The sequence below is a fragment of the Dipteris shenzhenensis genome, chromosome 32 (assembly GCF_047967505.1).
Source record: "Dipteris shenzhenensis isolate YYH24624 ecotype China chromosome 32, Dip_SZ_1.0, whole genome shotgun sequence".
Taxonomy (NCBI): domain Eukaryota; kingdom Viridiplantae; phylum Streptophyta; class Polypodiopsida; order Gleicheniales; family Dipteridaceae; genus Dipteris; species Dipteris shenzhenensis.
The window spans coordinates 44,468,393-44,492,496 of NC_141627.1; the positions used below are offsets into that span (position 1 = coordinate 44,468,393).

At 43.0% G+C, this 24,104-nt stretch overlaps 1 protein-coding gene across 1 annotated transcript in view; it reads left to right on the forward strand.

Annotated features, from left to right (window-relative positions):
- The window catches only part of LOC147880826 (phosphatidylinositol/phosphatidylcholine transfer protein SFH3-like), an 82,197-nt gene extending 63,692 nt beyond the window's left edge, over window positions 1–18,505 (forward strand). The window contains exons 13-14 of the mRNA XM_087370488.1: window positions 17,742–17,816; window positions 18,006–18,505. Of these exons, the coding sequence (XP_087226614.1) occupies window positions 17,742–17,816; window positions 18,006–18,026 (96 nt within the window). The 3' untranslated portion in view covers window positions 18,027–18,505. The remainder of the gene's footprint in view (window positions 1–17,741; window positions 17,817–18,005) is intronic.
- The last annotated feature ends 5,599 nt before the right edge of the window (window positions 18,506–24,104 follow it).

Sequence of the window (24,104 nt, forward strand, 5' to 3'; positions counted from 1 at the left end):
CTCAGCCACTACAGTCTGGCCATCAGTAATCACCCATTTGGAATCCCCAAATGTGGTGTGGTAACCACTGTCATCCAATAAGCCAGTGCTAATCAGATTTTTCTTGATTTGCGGCACATGGCGAACACCATCAAGCATAAATGACTGTCCATCAGGAAATACTATCTGTATACTGCCAATCCCTGCAATCTGACATGCATAGTTGTTCCCAAGATGAACAACTCCATGAGTACCTGTGTAGGAAGTAAACCACTCCCTATGAGGAGTAACATGAAAAGAGGCACCTGAATCCAAGAGCCAGGTGTGCATGTCATGGCCATCAATAACCAAAGCATGTGCTATTACAGCAGAAGAGCATAAAACATCATGTATGTCATTGTCACTGTCCTCTGCTGCAACATTCACTGCATCCAAGTCATCTGCCTTGGCCTTGCCTTTGCCTTTGCTTGCATTTCCTGCATCCTTTGTTTCAGCCTTCTTGGCTTTCTGATCCCGTATGAACTTGAAGCACTTAGACTTCACATGTCCCTTCTTGCCACAATAAAAGCATTCAATGTCCTTTTTGCCACGGGACTGACTGCGGGATTTGGACTTACTAGCAGATCTCCCCTTCTGCTGAGTCCTGCCTCTGTCCTGTACCTGTAAAGCATTTGAAGACTTGCTGCCCGCATTATTCTTCCTGCTCATCTCCTCCATAAGGAGAGAGCTCTCTGCATCAGCATAAATAAGAGTGGCATTCGAGTTTGACAGGGTGGTCTTGAAAGTGTCCCAACTCTCGGGGAGGGTACACAGCAAGAAAGTAGCCTTGAACTCCTCATCAAGGTTCAACCCCTGTGCAATCAGCTGTGTAAAAATGGCATTGAACTCACTCAAGTGTGAGGTCATAGCTGTACCTTCCTTCATGCGAAGACCGACCAGCTTCTTCAGCCAATAAACCTTACTGGCTGAGCTCTTTTGGGCATACAATTCTTCTAGTCTTTGCCATAGACCATAAGAGGTCTTTTCAGCCTGTACATTGAACACAAGAGTGTCTGAAATAGTGAGCATGATAGCTGCCCTCGCAGACAAATCAAGCTCTTCCCAGTCATCAGCTGCCATGTCAGATGGCTTGACACCCTTCACCCTTATGGGCTTAGCAATCTTCTTTAACAGAAGTACATTCAAGCACTGTTCTGCCCATAATGCATAGTTGTGTGCTCCTTCCAGTTTCTTTATGTTCAGAATTGAAGAAACACTTCCCCCTGATGCCATATCAGATGAGGAAAGTACCTGACACCCTGGAAGTAAAAAGACTGAATAAAAATTCTGATTTCTCAGAAAAACCTGCTCTATTCAAGAGCCAGAAGCACTCTCAATGGTGCTGTTTTTACTGTCAGTAAAATCTGCAGCAAAACAGTAAATGACCCTGCAAATACTGTACCTTCTGACACATTGTACTGAGCTCAAAGAGGCATAAAAACAGTAATTTCAGACTGCTGCAGCTGCGCAACAAGTGCTTAACAGTGCAAAATCATCTGACAAAACCACCAACACTGCTGTAAACACTGCTGTACTGACTGTACTGATCACTTCTCCCACCTCAGATGAGGTATTGCACTGAGTTAAATTGCAGAAACCACTTGACAAACACCCAAAAAACAGTAAATGACCCTTCAGCCTGTCACAAAACCTGTAACAGTAAATGGGATAAATCCCAAGCAATCACCCTTATACCAAGGGGAGAAAATGCATCTGAAGATCTCTGTCGGTAACCCAAGTGCTATCAAACAAAGTTTGGGCAAAAGCCCCTTGATCTGACACCTGAATCAAGTGGAGAACACCTCAACACTGAGGTAGCATGCAATATGAAAATCTCTCTGACACTTTTACCTGACAATGTGCAATGCATAGACTGCCCCTGTGTACTCAGTAACAACACAAATCACAACGTACAAACACCAAGAAGAAAATCTTTTGAGCACTGTCAACGATGGGCAGTTAGGGACCGAGTAAACTCGATGCGCCCTGACCAAGCGTGGCTCAACTGAGATTTTCAAAGTGCGTACAAAGAATGTGACCTGCAACAAATGTCACCAAATGCACTGCGGAAACAAAGCAAATGTGTGCTCCCTGGCTACACATCCTGGCTACACACTGCCTCAAGGCATATACTGCGAACACATCCAGGCAAAAGCCCTTTGAAATGGTCACCCAAAACTGAGAATTGCACTCAGTAAATGCATAGAAGCTTCTGCAAAACAAGCATCTGACCTTCCTGAAAGACAAGTAACTGCTCAAACACCACCACTGTGGCACAAGTCACCTCAAGCGTGAGTGACACGAGAGTACCTGCTGTACCTCAACAAATGCACAGTATACAGCTGAAATGCTTCAGGAATGCAGCAGGAATGCTTCATGTACTGCGCGTACATGCATGTACCACGCACAAAACAGAGTGCTTCAGCACTATTCCTCTTCCAAAAAAAAATTTGTGTGCCTGCTGTACTTTTCTGTACCTGCAGAGTACCTGCTGTACTTTTTGTCCCTGCAGTAGGCACGCTTCCCCAAAAAAAAACTGTCGAGTCTTTTCAGCAAAAAAAAATCGAATGCCCTGATGGAACTCCCTGCAGGTGGGTGAAGGAGTCGTCCGTACAGTTGTACGGCAGTCCGTACGACTGCCTTGGAGTAGCTGCGCCGCTGCGTGACGCCGCTTAGCAGCTATGCAGCTGCTCTACAACTGTAGCAGCTGCTGTGCAGCTGCCTGATGCAGCTCTGCCCTGCTGCGTACAGCAGCTGATGTACAGCCGCGACTCGCCTCGCGTCGTCGCCCGTGCCCACGCCACAGCTTGCGCCCACGCCCGCGCCCGTGACCACGCCCCAGACCGCGCCCGCGCTGTCGCCCTGATCTGCTGCGCCGCCTGCGCACTGATCTGCCCTGCAGGCGAAATGCGCCGCCGCAGTCCGTCCGTACGACTGTACGGACGACGTACGGTCGTACGGCGCTGTCCGTACGTCCGTACGGAAGGGGTAGACTAGGGAGAGGAGGCTAGGTAGGCTAAGTAGGCTCTGATACCAGTTGAAGGGGGAGGCTAGGAGGAAGAAGAGCAAAAGAGTGAGAGTGAGAGTGAGAGTGAGAGAGAGACACTCTAGTGCGGGTGTGAAGAATAATGAGCCACACCACAAACTCACTTGTGTTATATTAGGATTAGGTTTACCCTATGACTGTCTTAAGACAGTCATAGGTGTCCTATCTTTTAATGAAGGGTTGGCAATGTGCCTTTACCCCAACAACACCCTCATAGCTCTCATTCCAAGAAAGATGGTGCTCTACTCTAGAAGGGCTTAGGTAGTGGTGGCGAACTCAGTTGGAGGAGAAAGACTCCTCTCCCATAGATGGTGATCTCTTGGTGGATTTGGTGACCCTCTAGTATCAAGTTCGCCTGAATCTAATCTCTTACCTGACTCCAAGTGGGCATGAGGCTCAGTACGGCTTTGTCCTGAAGGGGGGACTGTATGGCTATCTGCACATGCTGCTTGCCCTTTGGGGAAAGGGAAATCCGAATGGCTGTGGGGGTTGAGGGAGCTGCCGTAAGACCCCCTTCTAGCTAGACCAAAAAGTCACCAACAAGATCACCCTCCCCGATGTTGAAACAAAAAGCTACTCCTTCAAACCCTAAGGTACAAGATTTGAGCAAGCTTGAGAAACCAATTGGATGTGCAAAACTTGGAGCACATCATCAAGTTTGAACCCGACGCTCAGAGCTGGCCCTTCTACACCTATTGGAGGGGCTTGTTCCAAAACCAAAGATTGATGAAGCCTCTCTCACGGTTTTCTCGTGCTCCATGAAGGGATGTCATATAGTTGACCACGATGCACTAAGATCACATACTCTTATCGGACACCCGTTATGCAACATTCTAAGGGTTGCCACCAAAGGCTTCGCTCAAGCCAGCTCTGCTTGGGACTTTTCTTGCAAGAATAGCTGATGCTATGAAAAATAGCCAGGGAGCTCTAAGCTCAAGGGCTAGGCTAGGTATAGGCGGGTGAGTGGTTAGGTTTGGTGCTACTTACTTGGTGCGACAACGAGCTGTTGGGCGACGGGCTGCTGGCTGATGGTGTTATGCTCTAGCCGGGCTAGCATGACCTCGGATAGATCGGTGCGCATTTTCTCTTAGATGACCAACGTTTGTAATAGTTAATGTGCGTAATTGAAATGGTCAAGAGAAGTAACTGCCAAGGTCCTAGGTGAGGGCGAAATGGCATTGACTAGGTAGTTCTGAGTGCTAAGGCCTAGGTGCACCTAAATGTGTAATAATGCCAAGGGGCAAGTGGTCTTAAATGTGCCCAAGAGAAGGGTAAAAAGGTGCACCAAGTGGAGAGGCTAAATTGATGACATTTGGCAAGGAGAACTATCTAGGGAATTGAGGGTCTCATGGATAGGTATGAATGAAATAACGTACGTATCTGACGATTTACTATCCAAGAGAGTTAGGCTGGGTGGAATAACCGAATGCCATCGCCCGTGATAGCTTTAACGTAGGCAAAGAGATTCAGGCTACAGATAAAATCGTTGGGAGATAAAATCGTTGACATTTGGTATCAGAGCTCAAGGCATGGAAGAGATCATGGGAAGAGCGACGAGCTAGGTGAGGCTACGAAGAGATCGACGGAAAGCTGACGTGCTGAATGAGAAAATGGCCACCGTGGCCTACGAAGGCTGTGCGTGAAGGGACTACGTGGACGGACAGCAGGCGGCGAAGGAATTGCGATTGGTCGAGGGGGATAAGCAGTCCAAGGAGGTGACGTGACTAACATGCGACGGGCTGTTAGCGTGGAAGAAAAAAACCAGTCGCAGGTGACGGGTAAACGAGGCTGTCGACGTCCGCTCGAATTCGACGGGGTCGTTGGAGCAACTGCTGGCATCCCTGCGTGCGCAAATAAAGAGCGACTTTGGATTGGAGATGCAGGTCTATTGCTGAGCCATCATTTCAGGCTTGGACCTCCACCCACTGGGCTGCCCAGTTTCTCTCGTGAGGCAACGCCAGCCTTGGCTCCGCAATGTCTGATTATTTCATCGGGAGCTTTATGCTGTAGTAACCGCTATTGAAGAGCATAGGAGAGAGAAAAGCTTAGGCTGGGCCTGACATTTGGTATCGTGACGAGATCCGTCGAATCGTTTGAAGAGGAGAAATCAGGGAGCCTTTCTTTCCATGCAGTTTTTTTTGTTTTTTTGTTTTTCATATGTCCTGTTATTTCTGCGCCGTCGAAAAGAAAAGAAAAAAAACCAGGAAAGCAGAACAGAACTGAAGGGTGTATATATTGGTTATTTGGGTTTTAGAAAAGACTGAAAAAAAAAAAAAACCCCATCTTCCATTGTGGAACTATGGAGTCAGAAGGGCAGAATTCAAGAGTGAATCCTAGTGAGTCTAGAGTGCAGTCTACACAACAGATGTCACATCAGGCAGCACCTACTTTGATTGGTAGGATTTCGATATTAGAGGATGCTTTACAGCAGATTATGAACCAGCAGCTTCAAGTGAATGCTGGTCAAAATGAGATCAGGGAGATGGTGCAAGCCTTGTCGGCTAGACCGTCTAGAATTGATAAGGGCAAAGCTCCAACAGAGCCAAAGCCCAGTATACATTCCTTAGAGCGCGCAAGGGTCAAAGTGCCTAATATCGCTAATTATAGACCGGAGAAGTACGCTGGTCGGATGACCGAGCAGCGCAGCTCTGATGTGATCGAGGTTTGGTTACACAAGTGGGAAGAAGCCTTAGCCATTTGTGAAATTAGATCCGATCTAAAGAAAATCCGCGAGGCCACACACCTGTTTATTGAGGCAGCGGATAGATGGTGGATAAAGCAACAGAAGGATCAAGTTGCTCCAACCACCTGGGAAGGGTTTAAAGCTGAATTCAAGAAACACTTTCTCCCACCTGATGAAGAATCCCGAGCTTGGGATGCTTATAGAAATCTTCGTCAGAGGAGTCTGTCAGTGGCAGAGTACACTGACAAATTCAGGGAGTGTGTCATGAAAATAAGAGACCCTCTCCCTATGTCGGTTCAGTTAAAAGACTATATCTATGGACTGAACGACAAGATCAAAATGGAAGTTCGGGCTAAGTATGTGACTACATTAGATGAATCTATAGCAGTAGCCCTGAACTATGAGGATGCCAGAGGCAGATCTGGTGGATTTGTGCAGGCAGGGACTCAGTATGAGTACCCGAAAAAAGGGGGATTTTCGAGGAAATGGGTTTCAAAGACAAGTGTCTCGCAGCCAAGTGGCCAAACCAAGCAGGTGAAGCCGGTTGAGGGACCAGTAAAAACAAGTACCACCGTTGGGGTGAAAAGAAAAATAACTCCAATGGCAGCCCGGGCTTGGTCAAAGTCCTCGCTGACCCCTGAACAAAAAGAGAAAGCTAGAAAAGAAGGATTGTGCTTCGGCTACCTTCAGCGACATCAGTGGAAGGATTGTCCACTGAATAAAGACCGTCGCACGGCTAATATGATAATATCTGAATGCGACGTAGAAATGCAGGAGAGTCCCAATGCGGAACATATGCAGATGCAACTGGCGGGACCTTCTCAGAGGTTAGTACCTTGTTTGTTATGTGTATCTGTTGCTAAGTTAGTGACGAGTGCACCTGATAACATCCTATCTAAGCCCGCAGCAACGGGGTATACGGCCTTTAATGATACGGAGTTAATTAAAATGAAAGGGCAAGTGGCCAGTCATGATGTCATTGTGTTGTTTGACTCGGCGTCAACTCACAATGTGATTAACTCCAAGCTCGTGAAGAGGCTGAAATTAAAGACAAGTCCATCTGACTATGCGTATACAGTCAGGATGGCAGATGGAAGTTCAACTGAAGTATGGGACCAAAGGGTTACCCAGTTGGAACTTCGGATTCAGGACTATGCTGAGAAGCTTGATTTTGAAATGACCAAGCTTGCTCATGCAGATATAGCCCTGGGAATGGCGTGGCATTCTAGGAAGAATCCAGCCATTGATTGGAAAAAGCACGTATATCAATTCAAGATGAATGATGTGCTTTATGTCTTGCGAGGTGAAAAAGATATACCTCAGGGACCGTTGGTTTCCGTGATGGAAATCAGAAAAGCTCAAGTAGAGTTTTTATTCCTTTGCAGAGCATCGGTAGAGCCGGTGGATGATTCTTCGGCTAGCACTGATGTTACGCAAAGTGGTGAGATGGCCAAGCTGGCTAATCTTATAACAGAGGAGTTCTCTGAATGTTTTAGGGATGAACTACCTTATGGGTTACCTCCAGAGCGGAAAGTTCAGCATAAGATTGAACTGATCCCGGGGGCAGAACCTGTAAATAGACCTCCCTATAGAATGAGTTTCGCTGAAGAAGCGGAGGTGCGTAGACAACTGGAAGAATACCTCAAGTTGGGGCAGATTCAACCAAGTTTCTCACCTTTTGCTTCGCCAGTGATATTAAAGAAGAAAAAGGATGATACGTTTCGCCTCTGTATAGATTACAGAGCATTGAATAATATCACTGTTAAGCACAGGTATCTGATGGCTCGGATTGATGATTGGCTAGATGCATTACATGGAGCCGTGATTTTCAGTAAGATAGATCTTAAGTGTGGCTACCATCAGATCTGGATTAGAGCCGAGGATGTGCATAAAACCGCTTTCAGGAGCAGGTTTGGTCATTATGAGTTTTTGGTAATGCCCTTCGGACTTACCAATGCTCCAGCGACTTTCGTCATGCTTATGAAGGATTTACTACGTCCGTATATCGGAAAGTTCGTAGTACATTTCATTGACGATATCCTGATATTCAGTAAAAGTATTACTGAGCATCGTGAACACTTAAGAGTAGTGTTCAGTACTTTGAGGAAAGCCAGTCTCTATGTAAATAAAAAGAAAACTATACTGTGTATGGTTAGGCTTGAATACTTAGGGTTCATAATTACTCCACAGGGGGTAGAAATGGATCCGAAGAAAGTGGCTGCGATACTAACTTGGCTAATTTCTCAGAGTCTGATCGCGTGACCGCGTGTTGCGATCATTCTTGGGATTTGTCCAGTTTTATAGAAGGCATATCAAAGGATATTCCGGAATAGTATCGCCATTGACTGATATGACCTCAGATAAAGTACCTTTCATTTGGGGACAGAATCAACAAGAAAGTTTTGACACCATAAAACAAGCTGTGGTCTCAGGACCGGTGTTAAAAATAGTTGATCCCCAAAAACCGTTGTTCCTAGAAACTGATGCAAGTGGCATTGCGGTAGGAGCAGTTCTCCTTCAAGAGGGAAGGCCAGTAGCCTTTGAAAGCAAGAAGCTTTCTCCCTCTCAAAGGAATTGGCCAACTCATGAATTGGAGTTGTATGCTGTTATCCATGCTTTGAAAACATGGAGATATTATTTGTATGGTTCAGAGTTTTATGTGGATGTGGATCATGATACTCCGAAACATTTTTGTAAACAGCCTGACTTGAGGGACCGCCAAGCTAGGTGGGCAGAGCTCATGCAGGAGTTTAATCTAACGATTCTGTACCGAAGAGGAAAAGATAATAAGGTGGCTGATGCGTTGTCTCGCATTATGCATAACCTGAGTTTCACGGTATTAGAGAGTGCTCTAATGACCGAGATAAGAGAAACTCAAAAAGTGGACGAGTTTGTCCAGAGCTTATCGCCTAAAGCTCATGTGTTAAAACTCTGGGAAAGTGAAAAGGATGACCTGGCATCCAGAAAAGGCCAAACTTATGCAAGATATACCATAAGGGATGGTATGCTAGTTAGAAATGGCAAGGTTGTAGTACCTGGTCAGAATGATCTCAGGCAGAGAGTCATTCGACAATGCCATGATAGCTCGTGTGCGGGACATCCAGGTGTCGAGAAGACGTATGATCTCGTGAAGCGAGATTTCTTTTGGCCAAAGATGAAAAAGCATATTCATGAATATGTGACACGGTGTTTCTCGTGTCAGGTAAGTAAGGCCGAGCGGGTGAAGCCACCCGGACTTTTACAGCCCTTGGAAATACCACTAAGTAAGTGGGAGAGCATTTCCATGGACTTTATTATAGAGCTACCTGCAACGCAAGGAGGGTATAATTCTATCCTTGTGGTGGTTGATCGTCTAACCAAGATGGCTCACTTCATTCCGACTAGTGAGTCTGTTAGTGCCCCGCAAGTGGCGGATTTGTTCATTAGACATATATTTCGTCTGCATGGACTGCCTAGATCCATAGTGTCAGACAGAGATGTCAGATTTACCGGTCATTTTTGGACAGCGGTATTTGAGACACTAAGGAGTGAGTTGGGAATGAGTAGTGGGGATCATCCTGAGACGGATGGTCAGACGGAGAGAGTCAACTAGACTTTAGAGGATATGCTGAGAGCATATGTGTCATTGAGGCAACATACGTGGGACAAGTGGTTGCCATTGTTGGAGTTTGCCTACAATGATAGAAAACATTCCTCTACCGGGTTCAGTCCGTTTGAACTGAACTATGGTTATAGACCAGCCAATCCAACTATAGTTGGAGTACCTCAGAAAGTGCCTAGTGCCGCGAACTTTGTAGTTCAGATGCGGGAGATGCTAGCACTTGCGAGAGCTAATATCCGCCAGGCTATGGATAGAGCCAAGGTGTATGCGGATGAAAATCGGTCTATAAGAGTATTTAAAGAAGGAGAAAAAGTTTTCTCAGAGTTCCTTCGCACTCAAAGTCGTTGACTTCAAGAGAGTGTGCTAAGTTATCACCTCGATACTGTGGGCCGTGGTTAATTCTAAAGAGAATAGGCAGTGTAGCCTATAAATTAGAATTGCCACAGGGGTGTAAGGTGCACCCGGTTTTTCATGTTTCGCGCTTAAAGAAATTTTTTGCAAACAGGTGACTCACTAATCGAAGGTGTGGTTTTGTTTCAGGAGATAGAGGATATTGCAAGGCGCCAGCCAACAAGAATCCTGGACCGAGGAACAATGCAAATACGAAATCGGAAGATACCCACGGTGTTGGTTGCATGGCATGGTCAGCCTCTATCAGAAGCTACCTGGGAATCCGTATACCAGTTACGGAGAGCGTTCCCAGATTTCATCATCGAGGACGCTGATGCTTGAAGAGGGAAGGAATGTTATGCTCTAGCCGGGCTAGCATGACCTCGGATAGATCGGTGGGCATTTTCTCTTAGATGACCAACGTTTGTAATAGTTAATGTGCGTAATTGAAATGGTCAAGAGAAGTAACTGCCAAGGTCCTAGGTGAGGGCGAAATGGCATTGACTAGGTAGTTTTGAGTGCTAAGGCCTAGGTGCACCTAAATGTGTAATAATGCCAAGGGGCAAGTGGTCTTAAATGTGCCCAAGAGAAGGGTAAAAAGGTGCACCAAGTGGAGAGGCTAAATTGATGACATTTGCAAAGGAGAACTATCTAGGGAATTGAGGGTCTCATGGATAGGTATGAATGAAATAACGTACGTATCTGACGATTTACTATCCAAGAGAGTTAGGCTGGGTGGAATAACCGAATGCCATCGCCCGTGATAGCTTTAACGTAGGCAAAGAGATTCAGGCTACAGATAAAATCGTTGATAGACGGGCTACCACACAATGAGCTACTGAGTATTTGGAGTAGTAGCTAGGAAGCTATGAGAGCCTCCACAATCAATGAGGATAGTGACAAGTTCACCACTATAGAACCTTGTAGTATCTATGTGCATTGTGTGACAAGGCTGATGCAAGGCTCATATGAAACCCAGTATAGCTGCTTATGCTTGGGCACTGATGACGACATAAGTGTTGCTTTGCTTGCTAAGTATGTCTTCCTTTTGTTTTTCATAAAAGTTTTTGTTTACCTCTTTTTTCTTCTCTTTCATTTTCTCTTTTATTTTCTTTGTAGATTTTTGATCTTTAGAACAACAAAAATTCTAATTTTGTATGATTGGACTTATTCTAGTCTTACAAAGGTATATCATATGAATCGCTTGAGCTGAGGCTTTCTTCTTAGTATAATAAATGTTTGGCTGTTTTTTTGAAGTAGGTTCGATGCTTGCTACTAGTAGTTGCTTAGGGAGGTCAATCCATTGATGCAGGCCTGAGCAAATAGTGCTACAGAACCTTGCTGTGATTATTAGATGGTTTTTTTGGGATGGAGAACAGTCTTGAAATTACAGCGAAGTTGGTGGTGTTGAGAAGAGGGACATCTAAAGGGGCCATGAAAGTCAATTGTGTGTCTACCATATCGACCAGCACTAACTAGACTAGAAGCATTCTATTTTAGGACATTGATGCTAAGGATAGGTGATAACTCAAAGATGGAGGCATTGAGCCTGTTATATTGAATAAGGTCATCAATCTCTAGACCAATAGAGAGATAGATTAAGAGATATAAGCAAAGAGGAAGCCATTTCGCTCAAGCAATCACAATTTTGTACAAGCTGAAAGTCTACATTGGCAAGGATAACTTGCTTAAATGGAGCCCATGTTGGCACACCTTTGCCATCTTCTACCATAGAATAAGGGAGTCGGTCGTATCAAAGCACTTGCAAGCCAATGGGGAAAAACTAGGCTTTTTTTGAAACCATCATAGGGTTCCAAGAATTTAACCTCAACCTCCTTTTAGAAGCTTAAAGTAAGCGATATAAAACTTTGAGTTCATTCATTTCTACATCAGGGGGGAACATCATCAATTTGGAATTCTATTGGAGATGTCACATCCTCTCAAACTGGGCTGGCCTTTGGATTGTGTTGCCTAGAAGGCCTAGAATTGGAAAGGAAGATTGCCTTGGAAGCTTGAAGTTGAATGAGCATTGTTGTCAAGCTAGAGAATGGTACAAGGCTTCAATCGATTCATGCTTGTAGTGGTCTTCACATGGGGATGCCTCTCATGAACTAAGGGGTGCCTTGAGACACGGTCCTTGATTGTGAGCTCTATTTTCCACCATCATGAGGCGAGGGAGGTACGTCTATCATTCTCTACACTTTTGAAGAACATACCATGTCAAGCGGAGACGATAAGCAGATCCTGAATCAATGAACCTAGTCAAGGAAGGGAGGGCTTATCAAATGATATGGTGACGATGAGTGTGGATACGATTGTAAAGCCAACGAATTGTCCTCAAGGTATTGAGCTTTAGTTAAGTCTTGTTGGATCTCAAGAAAGAGGCTTAAGGGACAATTGCCGCATTGGCAATTTCACTAGAGTAAAAGTAACAAACAAAGCTCGTGATAAAACAATAGATCACATCTTTGTTTGGTATGAGGAAACCATGAGAGACTCCGGAGTAAAATGTGAATGTTATGGTCAAGTCTCAAGATAAGGGGGCTCACAAGTTATTCGAAATGCTGACACATCCACTCTGTTCTTGGAATAGCACGAGCTGTTTGTACTCAAAATGGGAGAGGCACACGTTGGAATTGATTTCCAAAATGCCTAGATGCAATGTAATTGTTATAGCATCCATGGGGTTTTTGGCCTTAATTCGTGTTTTGATTTGGAGCATAATTTTATGTTTTTTTCAAGGAAATACAAATTGTTTTAGAGCACCTTTAGAAGGAACAACTTTGAAATGGAATCTGTCCCCCTTTCCCATGTTTATGATCTTCTTCTTGTGTGGCTTCTCACAAGCTCCTACTCTTTTTCACCTTGTTGGAATCCATCTCTTGTGGCCAATTTCCCCCTTGCCTCTTCCTAGAGACCCTCTCCCATTAGTATCACTCTCATACCACCAATTGGAATCTCTTCACTTGAGCAGAGAAGCTCCCTCATTATGGGACTCGTTTGACCAGCTTTACCAAGGATGAACGAGTGGGCTTGTTGGTGGCTCTTTTTAACAAGGTAAATGTGGAGTAGCTTCTATTTTTGGGCCACCTTAACGAAGACATGGAAGCCCATGCACAACTTACATAGCATCTACATGACCAAAGAGTAGGGGATTTTTGTCCTCTAGAGAAAAGAACCAGCTATTAGAAACTTCGAGAAAAACCAATACAGATCAGGTATCTACCAAGTGTTGACCGAGAGAGAGAGAGAGAGAGAGAGAGAGAGAGAGAGAGAGAGAGAGAGAGAGAATGGATTTCTTGATTTGTGGGAATGTAAAGGTTCTTGTAGGCCATGCCTTGCAAAAGCGTTCCCGGCTTTTGATCGTCTTCTTAGATCCCTCCATACCTTGCTTCCAACGTCCAAGTAGCTCGTAGGGTATATACAATATGCTATCACCCCATCAATAAGTTGATGTTCCAGGCAGCAAAAGAGAGATATGCTCCTAGCTCAGCCATGAGCCCTCCTCGTCTACAGTTGGAGCTGCACCATGATATCCTCTTGACAATATGGATTGCAAGTAGATCAAGCAAGAGCTTGACCCCTTGATGAAGGGAATGTATGGTAAGGCCAAGGTGGAAGAGGCTTTCCCTTTGCATGAATCCTAGCAGCCTATGATGCATAGGTTGAGATCTTGGGTTTTGCCAAATGCAAGACAATTGTCTCATACAGCTGCATCTTTTGTGAGACCCAAGGCCATGATGCTAGTGAATGCGACTACATGAAAGGGCTTTGAAAGGTACTTCCTAAGCTTCACAATCAAGGGGGGAAGAGCATGTGATAGTAGTCAAGGACCATCTTGGCCTTTGATCATCCACCCCAACCACCCCTCTAGTGACTTGGGTTCCATTGCCTTGCTTCCCACAGCCCCTGATCCCCTTAAGGGTCCCATATTTCCATATTTGGCAGAGGTCTAGAGAGGTGAAGGTGGCAATTACATGTGACAAATGCGGTGACTATGGGCATCACAAAGTGGTTGCCGTCTTGTAGAGAGTCTTCCCTCTTAAATCCCACTTAAACTCTTATAGCTGCTACACCCATATGGATTCCCATTGCACGAGAAGCTTGGCCTGCCACACATTCAAATTTCAGTCGGCGGAAGTTGTTGAAGTTCCAACCTATGACCTCATATGATTACAATAATCACGAGGAACCAACCAATCTTTAGTTGGCGACATTGTTCAAGGTCCAACCAATGATCTCCACATGATTACAACAATCACTAGGAACCAACCCTTGATGAGGAAGAAAGCATGCCTTCCATGGCACCCTCCGTCCCACTATTCATTTCACTTATATTTGCTTACAAGGACACAAGTCTCTACCTCTCCCCAAGTTTGTCCCATGGTTGTAGGAGACTTTAGGTGTGTAACATTCCAAGTGCATTAGGTGTGAGCTTTGGGAGAATGTATTTCTGAAATTTTAAGGTGTGAGCACCCAAGAAAGTATATTTTGGAAGGTTGAAAAAAAGAGGGGAAGTGGAGAGGGAAACTTTTAACAATCATATAAGAATGGATGCACCACTATAATCCAACTTGAATGATTTTTTTGTGTGTTCCTTCTAAAGCACATTGATGAGATTCCATTAAGATTGAATGTCTCTCATGCTTCATAACTACCCTTCTTAAGGTACATTTGCATTCGCCTTTTATAGCTATCTAGTGATTGAAGTTTACTCTAGGCTCTGAGGCCAAACCTTATGTGTGTATTCTTGGGAAAGATTGCAATAGAAAGGTACAAAGTACTCTAGTGGCATGCATGGCCCTATAGTCTACTCCTGTCCATCCCTCACAAGGGCCAACCGCTGCAACAGGCTTGATCATTCTCTGCCCATTGAGGAGTGTTTAAGATATTGAAAGAAAGATGACACATGATTAGTGTTCTCCCTATCTCTATCTCAGCCACTTTCATGCGCTCTTTCCTCCCAAGTTTGTGTGGTTTGTGAGCTCCAGATCTGATGGCAGATCCTCCTCTAGCTGCTATGGGTCTCACATCAGAGTGCTCTCGCACTGATTGATCGGCTACGTCTTGTGGAGAAAAATGACAAGGCTCTATACCGTCATCTCTGAGCTTGGAAACATGCCGTTAGACTCGGGTGATAGAGCTATTTCCCTCTTTGCCGCATTAGATGCACTTCCACTTCCCAGCACGGAGATGGCAGTGGAAGCTCCAAGATAGATGGTGTTACACATCCCAATCAGTGTTAGGTGGGTCAAGGCATTGTGTGGATTTTGGAAGCCGGAAGGGCTGAGAGGGCGCTGGCAGAGGGAAAAAGGGATGAGAGAGGGCTGAACTGACAGGACAAGCAGGGAGAGACGCTGAACTGAGAGAGGGAAAGGTTGAAGGAATGAGGGCTGAGAGAGGGGGGAGGACCTTAGAGATCTCCCTCCATCCCCTCCCAACTAGAGGCGCGCCTTTGTGTAGCACACAGTGGTCTCTTACAACCCCTTACCTCCGCATCCCATCTATGGAAGCCCCTTGTTTAGAGAGATTATCCCTTTTACAAGTAAAGTCCCTCGCTTTCCCTCAGCACTCAACTTAGTCAACCGGGCCACCTAGCATAGCTATCAGGGAATGGGAACGTTCCGGGAATGCCCGATGCCAGAATGGGAACATTTCGCGGATGGGGGAATGTGGAAGGGGGAATATGAATGCCACATCATATCAAATGACATGTCATCAAATCGTATGGGAATATACCAGAATATGAAAACAAATTCACTTTTGACTGCTAAACTTTCCATTTCAGCATTGATGAAGATGTTTACAATGTGCATAAGCCATAGATGTGCAAAATGCAGGAAAAGGGTGCAAAATTTGCAGCAAAAGAGGGGGGGATGAGCACTGAGGACTTACAAGAGGAGGGACCTTGGCCTTGGGGCTGAGAGGACAAAGGGACCAGGGTGGGCTGAGAGAGGATGAAAGGATTGCAAGATATAGAGGAGGGCTGGAGCAGCAGAAGCAACAACAAATAGTGCCAAACGGGCATAGTTTCAACTCCTTTACAGCGGTCCATGAACACCATGCAGTTACAGAACTTGAAACGCCAGAACAGCATTTTTTGGAGCTTGGGGCTGAAAAAACGTGTTGGGAATCTTCCAACGGGAATGGCATTCTGGACATTCCGAAGGGGGAACGCTGTTACCTGGTAACTACACCACCTAGGCAACCTAGTAGCTGTGGAAGCAAAGCCATTCACGTTTACAATCTTGAGTAGAAGGACCTTATGGACTCCAAGCTCAACATCACCTTTCTGCAACTTTGCAATTGTCCCACTTGACAAAAGAAAAAGCCTAGAGAGAAGGCATGTTCTCTCACATGGAACTAGCACATCAGTCACTGCTCATGTTTAGTTAGAACATAGTGATGCCAAATGTAAGAGTCCTTATGTGTACTTAATACAGTAGTACGTAATTAGAGCCTTATCCATTGTTTTCAAATTTTGCAAGAGGCTGCAACTAAAAGATATCAAGCAGGCCTTTAAGGGGACCCCTTAATGGCATCATTAGTTATGATCCTATTGGAATTTTCAAACTTCTCAACTGTGCTTAGAATCTATAAAACATTGAATCCAATTTAAGTTACAAATTTTGCGATTTTGAAATTCTGAAAGGTAAAAGAAACATTAATATACCATGATGTGATCATCAAGACGTCATCATGCAGATTCCCTCTACAATATGAGCAATGAGAATATCATATGATCAATCATATGAGTGGTTGAGTCGCACTTGAGAGGTTGGATAGGTTGCTTGAGCCTGCTTGGAAAGCTTCGAAGGGATGATGACTGTTGCAGGTATGAAGGAGAGACAGGTAAGAGGATTTCCTGAGTGGAGCTTGAAAGCAAGTATATGCTGAAAGTAATTTTGTACAGTTCCACCATTGCACGTGATAGAGCTGTGAGGGTTTGCTGGGATTTGTTTTGCAAATCCCTAGTGTACAAAGGAGCCTAAATCAACATCATGGCAGAAGCACCAGGGAAAGATGGGCCTACTCATTGCTAACATGATGTTGATAATTACAAGTTGAAATGGTTGACAGAAAACATGAAGCTGTCAGGTGCTGTCCCAGCCATGAATATGGACGTGGTGGCATTCACTTTCGTTGTGAACTTTGTGGAAATTGGCATGCCTATGAGTCAATTCAAATAACCTGCCCTCCCTGCAAAGCCATCACTCCCTTGGCACCAGCACCCCTTTAATGTTGGCTAATTTAGCACAGACACTCTTGGAGTGATGACTAGGAAGCAGCTTGATTCAAGGACAAATTTTAGGCCGACTTGAACTTGAATCCAAAGTAGTCATTGATGACACACTCGACATTTAAGAGGAAGCCCCTACAGCGCCATATATGGATGGGTGCCATGGGCACCTCTTGGTGAATATAATGCACTGTTGAATTTCAACTCCATTCCTTCTTCATGTTCCCCTAATATTCAGCGTGCACAAGTAGGCTGGAAGGAGTGGCAGCCTTCAAAGACTCCCCCCACCCTTGGCTGATCACAAGACCATGAAGAGCCTCTAAGTCTCGTCTTTAAACAAGAAATCACAAGGATTTCCATAAGCTAAGATCATGCGGAACCCCACCACTCTAGGCAACACCAAGACCAACCTCAGCAAAACAAGGAAAGCTTTGGTACGTCACTAATGTTAAATTCATGCACCCCTTCACCGATTTGTGCATGTTTTTGGGCAAAGGGGTGTGATAGATGTAGGTGTCTATGAAAACATATGGCAGGGTTCTGGACTGATCTGTGCTGCTGAAATGTGCTTGAAAGTAAGAAGGCAGCCAAAGTCTAGCTGAAGCAGACCCTGAGGAGTTTGTGAGCTCACCTTCGATTAAATGTTGGATTCATCTAATAGTCCACTAAGCATACAGCATCAGTATAGAATTTCTATTTAGCATGGTTGTGCTGAGAAAAAGTGACGACTTCTGCAGATTCTGAATCTATATTAATTTTGCAGACATTGCGTGCTGTGTTAGCAAACCAAAATGAAATTTATGAGTGTCTGGAGAACTTCAAGGAGTTGAAATGGGCGGTAAGTTCTGATGTACTTGTCCTCTGCTTGCCACTTCTTTATTCAAGCAATATAATTAAATTTTGAATGATTGTTCCAATGAAAAAGATCTTAGAGGAACGTCACAAGATGAAGAAAGAAGAAACCAGTATATCATCTTACATTCTGGTTCAGCTTTTGACAAGTGGGTGAATTGTGTGAAATTGGCAGAAAAGAACACCATGTTGGTAAGATAAAGTGATTGCCCTTTCCACACTAGTTTCCTCATCGACACCTTGTCCAACGAGGAGCATCAGTTACATTGCCGTGCTGCTTTCAGTATTTTCGTTGGGGACCCTCTTCTCTCAAAGGTGTCCCTTGAAGAAGATGCATTAGTGCTGCTATGTATGCTAGGTGAGAGTTGTGGATTCATATTCAAGTGAAAGTAAGGAGAAGGTTGTTATTTCGTGTTTCTGTTCATTAGAGGCTTCATTGTATATTTGGTTCAATCGCTAAGAAGTGCCACAGGTGATATTCGAGGTATAAACCATGGCTCTTCTATGTCCTCGTTTGAATAATAAAGTGTGTAAGTTTGAATTCCACGCCTTATAAATGAATTACCCCTCGAAGGTGCTGCATTTGAAGCTAAAATATAAGCATCTCGAAATGTATCGAATTCTTCATCCAAACCCTTACCATCCCATATTTGAATTCTAAAAATATCTGTAATTAGTTAATTAAAGACACATCAATAGAGAGCATTGGGCTTTTGAGTTTTCCTTTGGGTCGCTAAAAGACTCTCGGTGATTGATTTCTATGTTGCAACTACTTTCTCTTTCCTATATTGTAGGATCGTGACAAACTTCCATGAAAGAACCTTTGCGTTTACCCCTTTGTTTTTGTCCTCAAAATTATGATGTATGTTCGCTTTAGTTAAGACACCAGTGGTTCCATTGTAAAGAATTTCTAATCAATGTAAAGAATCACCTTAAACTATGTTACAAAAGGTACTGTGGGAAAGCAAAACTCAACTTGTTTAATAGAAATTAATAAAGTGGATTATGTGGGAGTTAAGATTGGATCTCGATGTCAACATCTTGCTATAATCCTAAATTCCAATAAGCTTAGTAGTGGGTCTTTCACGAGCAAACCCCACACCAAATATGGCTAGGTTGAACACTTTTAGAAATATCGATTTGAACATTTTGAATGTACACTGTGGCATTGACGCCTCTCTCTCCTTCGGAATTGTATACTTAATATTATGATTGGGTGTTGAGTAATAAGCCCAAGGAAAAGTGAAATCTTTATGTATGATTATTTCGTCAGTGTTGGACATCATAGTAATGTTAATGTGGCATGTTAATCCTAGTGGCGTACCAAGAAATGGTAATGTGGTGTATCAAGAATATTATAGTTTTGTACATGATGGCCACCTCTATTTTGTCACGTGCCAATTAAAGCGAGGTATTTACACATCCTCCTCCTAGGATATGTCAATTTGTCTAGTATTAACCATAATAGCTAACAATACAATCTTGTGCCATTTTGGAGTGTTTAGCTATATAAACTCATACTTGTGATACATTCCCAAATTATTAATATAGAGGAATACAAAAACTTCGGAAGTAAACATATGAGATCAAATCATACATTTTTTGGAGAAAACATTTAGCTCTTCATTGGTGGGTCACCTTTAATTAAGATGACAAAATTTCAAGATAAAGGCAATATACATATAGTACCTCACTATCGAGGAGTATCTCATCTTTTCTCCCCTCTTTGCTTGAAAGCTAGGGTCTTTGACATGGAGGGCAAGAAGTCTATGAGATCAATTGGTGAGGTCTCAATAACCAAACACCTCTAGGTGTTGTTTTGTTTCTAGGAACGGCTAATTCAGAATGATGAAAGAGAGAGTGATGATAAGGAAAGTAATGTTTGGGTAAGGTGGGGGGGGGGGGGGGGGGGGGATTTTCAAGGTGTTTAGCTCTTGTTATCGAGAGGGCGATTATTGATGTTAGAAGGGTTGGAAGACCATATGTTTCTTTTTTTCTAGAGAAAATTTCATTAATTAATAAACTCATTGTTGCACGGATGCCAAGGAAGAACACATGGTGAGAGTGCATAGCTATGTAAATAGAGACTAAGATGTTCTATGTGGGGTAATGTGATGAGATCCTCCAATGACAAAGTAAGCATAAGGGTTTTTCAATTTAATGAAACTTTGGTTGCACATTAAGCAAGATCAATTAGCACAAAATAGTTGGCAACTTGGGCATAGGCATCTCTTGCTTCAAAATTTGTTCTTAAGAGGTTGGATTTTAGTTTTAAGGTCTATAGGAGATGTTGCATGGATGAGTTTATGGTTTGTTGAGAGGCAAGCAAATCTTGTGTGTGCTCGATTGTATGCTTTTTTCAAGGGATTGTTGTTTTGCCTTAGATGCCTTCCATCTTGCCCAAGGACATGGTTAGCTTAGTGTGTCCATTAAGGGTCTATCTCATGGGTTTTCCTATCTTTCTATGGGCATGGATTGGTGATCTTGCTACGAAGCTAGGTAGAGTTCTCTATGTGTTACCTGTGGGGAATCTGGATGGTTGTAGGCATGTTCTCTAGGATCGAAGCTAGGAGGCTCCAAATTTTTGGGCCCTGCGAGGGTCCTAAGGGATGTATGTGCTTATTTTTTACTAACTAGGTCCACGTTGCAAATTTTAGTTCATTTGGCCAGCTTGATAATTTTAAATATTGCTTAATCTTAGGGTTAGTGGTTGTTTAGGGATTTCTAATGTGTTGTTAGGGTTAATTTTTTGTCCTCTTGTGAAGGTCCTAAATGCTTTGGTCTTTTGTTGGGCATTTCTCTCTAGAGATGGCGGCTCTCTTTGTGTCATTACTACCCTTTGGTGAAGTTGACCATGTTAACAGGTGCTTAGTGTTAGGATTAGTGGTAGTTTGGGTCATAGTTTAGGTTTTTGTATCTTTGTGAGGTTCTGAAGTGACTTTGTCACTTTGTGTGGATTTAGTTTTTGACCTTACATGAGGGCTATGAATTATTTTGTCTTTATTAAATATTATTTAAATGAGGTTCTCTTGTCAAAATGGCCATATCCCTACTCATGTTTGTTGGCTTTTTTCACCTCTTTATTCTCGTCTCTTTTCACTCATCACCTTTCCCCATATTCATTCACCTTCACTTGCTTTTTTCTCTTTCCCTTTCCAAGTCAATTTATACCTTTCATTTCCATTTTACAAGTTATTGGAAATACTTATTGAGCTACTTATAGTTATTCCTACAATAACATTCCAAAAGGAAGGGCCTTAGTGGGATTACCACCTTGTTTATTTATGGCTATTTACGAGAAAAGGTTGCACTTGAGATCAAAGATCCATGTTAGGTTTGGGAAATTTTCAATTCTTATTTTGTTTGTAAGAATGGGTCGTCAGAATTTTCCCAACTCTTGTTCTGTTTGTAAGAATGGATCATTTTACCAAAGGTTGTCTTTGTAAGGAGGGTGCTCAAGAGGTGGATGGACATGGGAAGTTTGCTGAGAGTTTCATTGTCGATGTTTAGAGGCTTATGCCAAGCAAGAAAAGGTTCATTGTCCTATCATTTGGTAGAAGATCAATGTTTTAAATTTTTATTAAAAGATAACAAAGAAGAAGGCATGTGTAACGATGGTAGCAAAAATTAGAGTTGACGTTATATCTCTTCAAGAGGTCAAGATAGGTAACATAGTCTTTTGGGCCCAATTGACAAAGTTATACATGTCTAATTAGAGGTGGTGATGGTGTCATCATCATGTCTTGAAATTTCATGAAGGCTATGGTCCAATATTAGTATGATGAAGAATTTGCTTTGTAGTAAGCACTTCCAAGGGCAATGGGAAGGTTCCCTTGTGTAATGCTTATTCTCCTAATAGATCAATGGAAAGAGCTAAGATTTGGACGATGTAGGAATTTTTAGGGGAAGTAAAATATCTATTCTACAAGGTGATTTTTACATGGTTTTTCAAGGTTGGAAACAAGCCATGCCCTTCTCAAAATATGCGTTCAGTGGTGGAGAAACTAGCTTGAAGCAAGTAGCTTATTATTTGTCAGTCACTTGATAATGGACGATGGTGCTAACTATTTGTTAGTCACTTGATACACGATCATGATGCTTTAATTGAATTCACGTCGTTCAAAATGCAAGTGGGTTTATGTTTGAACAACAATAGCTAGATTGGTATTATCTTTATTGATTTGTAGTACCATTTCCCATTCATAGCCTTCCGTTGATATTTAGAGCGCCGTATTGTAATTGCTGCTTTGGTTTTGATGATGACAACGATTTACATTATGATGCCCATTCACGATGCACTAGTTTCATGAAATGTTGATGGTGAGATCGATGTTTTCTGTTATCATCACCTTGGCTTTGATGTTGATTTCGGTTATCTCATTGAAATTGCCATCATTCAGCCATTCTTGCAGTGCTGATTCATTTTTAGCATTTGTGTGAAGGGGATATGAATAGCTAAATCTGTTGAGGAAGAGATCGTTGTATATATGGACATCCACCCGATGTGTAATGGAATGGAGGAAGGCCAAGAACCGTAAATCTTGTGCATGATGTACGGAGAAATTCATATGATACATCTTTGCATGTGCCTAGTGCGTTGATGATGTGACATGGGACGTAGTACATAATTCCAACTAATCCTTGCAAACTTGTGGGAGTTGGGCTAGGTCATTGAATAATATCAATAGCTCGTGCATAAATGGATCGAGTAATGTCCCATTGGTGATGTTCACTATTTTTCGAACTATCAGATCAAAATTCATCCTTGTTAACATGGACATCTCATCAACGATAATTGCACTGGCTTCCTTGATAACATTTGTGTTGCTCGTTAGTCTCGTAGATAGACAATAGGTATTGATTACTATGAGTAAGATTTTTGATTGCTAGTGTACCGTTGTTACAATGCTGCTTAACCATGTCACAGTTGCTGCAATGGACGTGGTCAATAGAACCGTCTTGTTTTTGTGAGTTCAGATGCGAGACATAGTATTTTTCTGTGACGATGTGTAATATGGTGTTTGATGCTGTAAGATATCCATATATTGAATCTTGTTTAATTATAAGTGCTGCATCAGTAATCATCTTGAACTGATCCATTTGCACCATCTTTAGTCTTGTTTGGTTCTCAATAGCTCGTTGCCCAACATTTGGTGCATCCAAAGGATTGTCTCGGATCAATGTGACCTTATGCAAAATCATATTGATCGGTTGGTCAAGGTGATTGGTTGTCAATAGGGTCCATTATGTGTACTCTGTGATGTACATCTCGAGGTCCTCATTGTTCAAGATGAGGCAATGTATCTGACATTTGACAAAGTATGATTCTACAGTGTTGTTATTTGATATGAGCTCTGTCTTATTTCTGAAGCTTGTTTTCTTCATAAGCACATCGTAGAAGAACCCTTCTAGCTCATGAATAGGGTGGTATTCAATGAATATGATGGTCCTCTTATTCTTGACCATATGAGTACTAAAACATAGATGTTGACGCTATTATGCGTGTTTTGTTTGGCACGATAGGTTAGGTATGTTCTGTGATACTCATAAAATGTGGTATCCTCGAGGAACATTGTCCTTCCATAATAGAGGTTGACCTGATGCATGACCACATTGTGGTTCCTTGCAATCATTCCTTGGCCTAGCATAGGAGGAGAGGAGTCGACATAGTGAACAGAGTCACTTCTTGTGGATGAACAAGATCTACAAGCAGTTGAGTGTAGGCTTTATTGATGATGTAGGTTTTGATAGCAGGCTTGCTTCTATGACTTTTAGGTTGCAGGTGTCAAGATTTTAGTATCCCAATGTAAGCTACCATGCTCGAATGGAAATAGAACAGGAAACACTGTAACTTCTATCATCATGTTTGTGTAGGCACTATTGATTGTAGGAAGCTCATTTTTCTTGGAATGATGCTACCCTATTTGATAGAATTTCTATACCTCGTAGTTGTATATTGACAACTCGTGTGCGTCTTTGAGATAAAAATCTTGAAATGATGCTACCCTATTTGATAGCATTTCTATACCTCGTAGATGTATTGGCAACTCGTGTGCGTCTCTCATATAAAAAGCTTGGAAATTTGGAGGTTTCACAATGTTTTGCTAGAAGAGATAGAGAAGGTAGCATAGCTAGTAAGCTTAGATATAGGAGGGCGCTTCTAAAAGACTGGAATGCTATACAAATATATAAATATATAAATCTCTGTGTGTGTGTGGGTGTGTGTACTTTAAAGAAATGCACTAATACACATTACCAAAATGCAATGAATCAA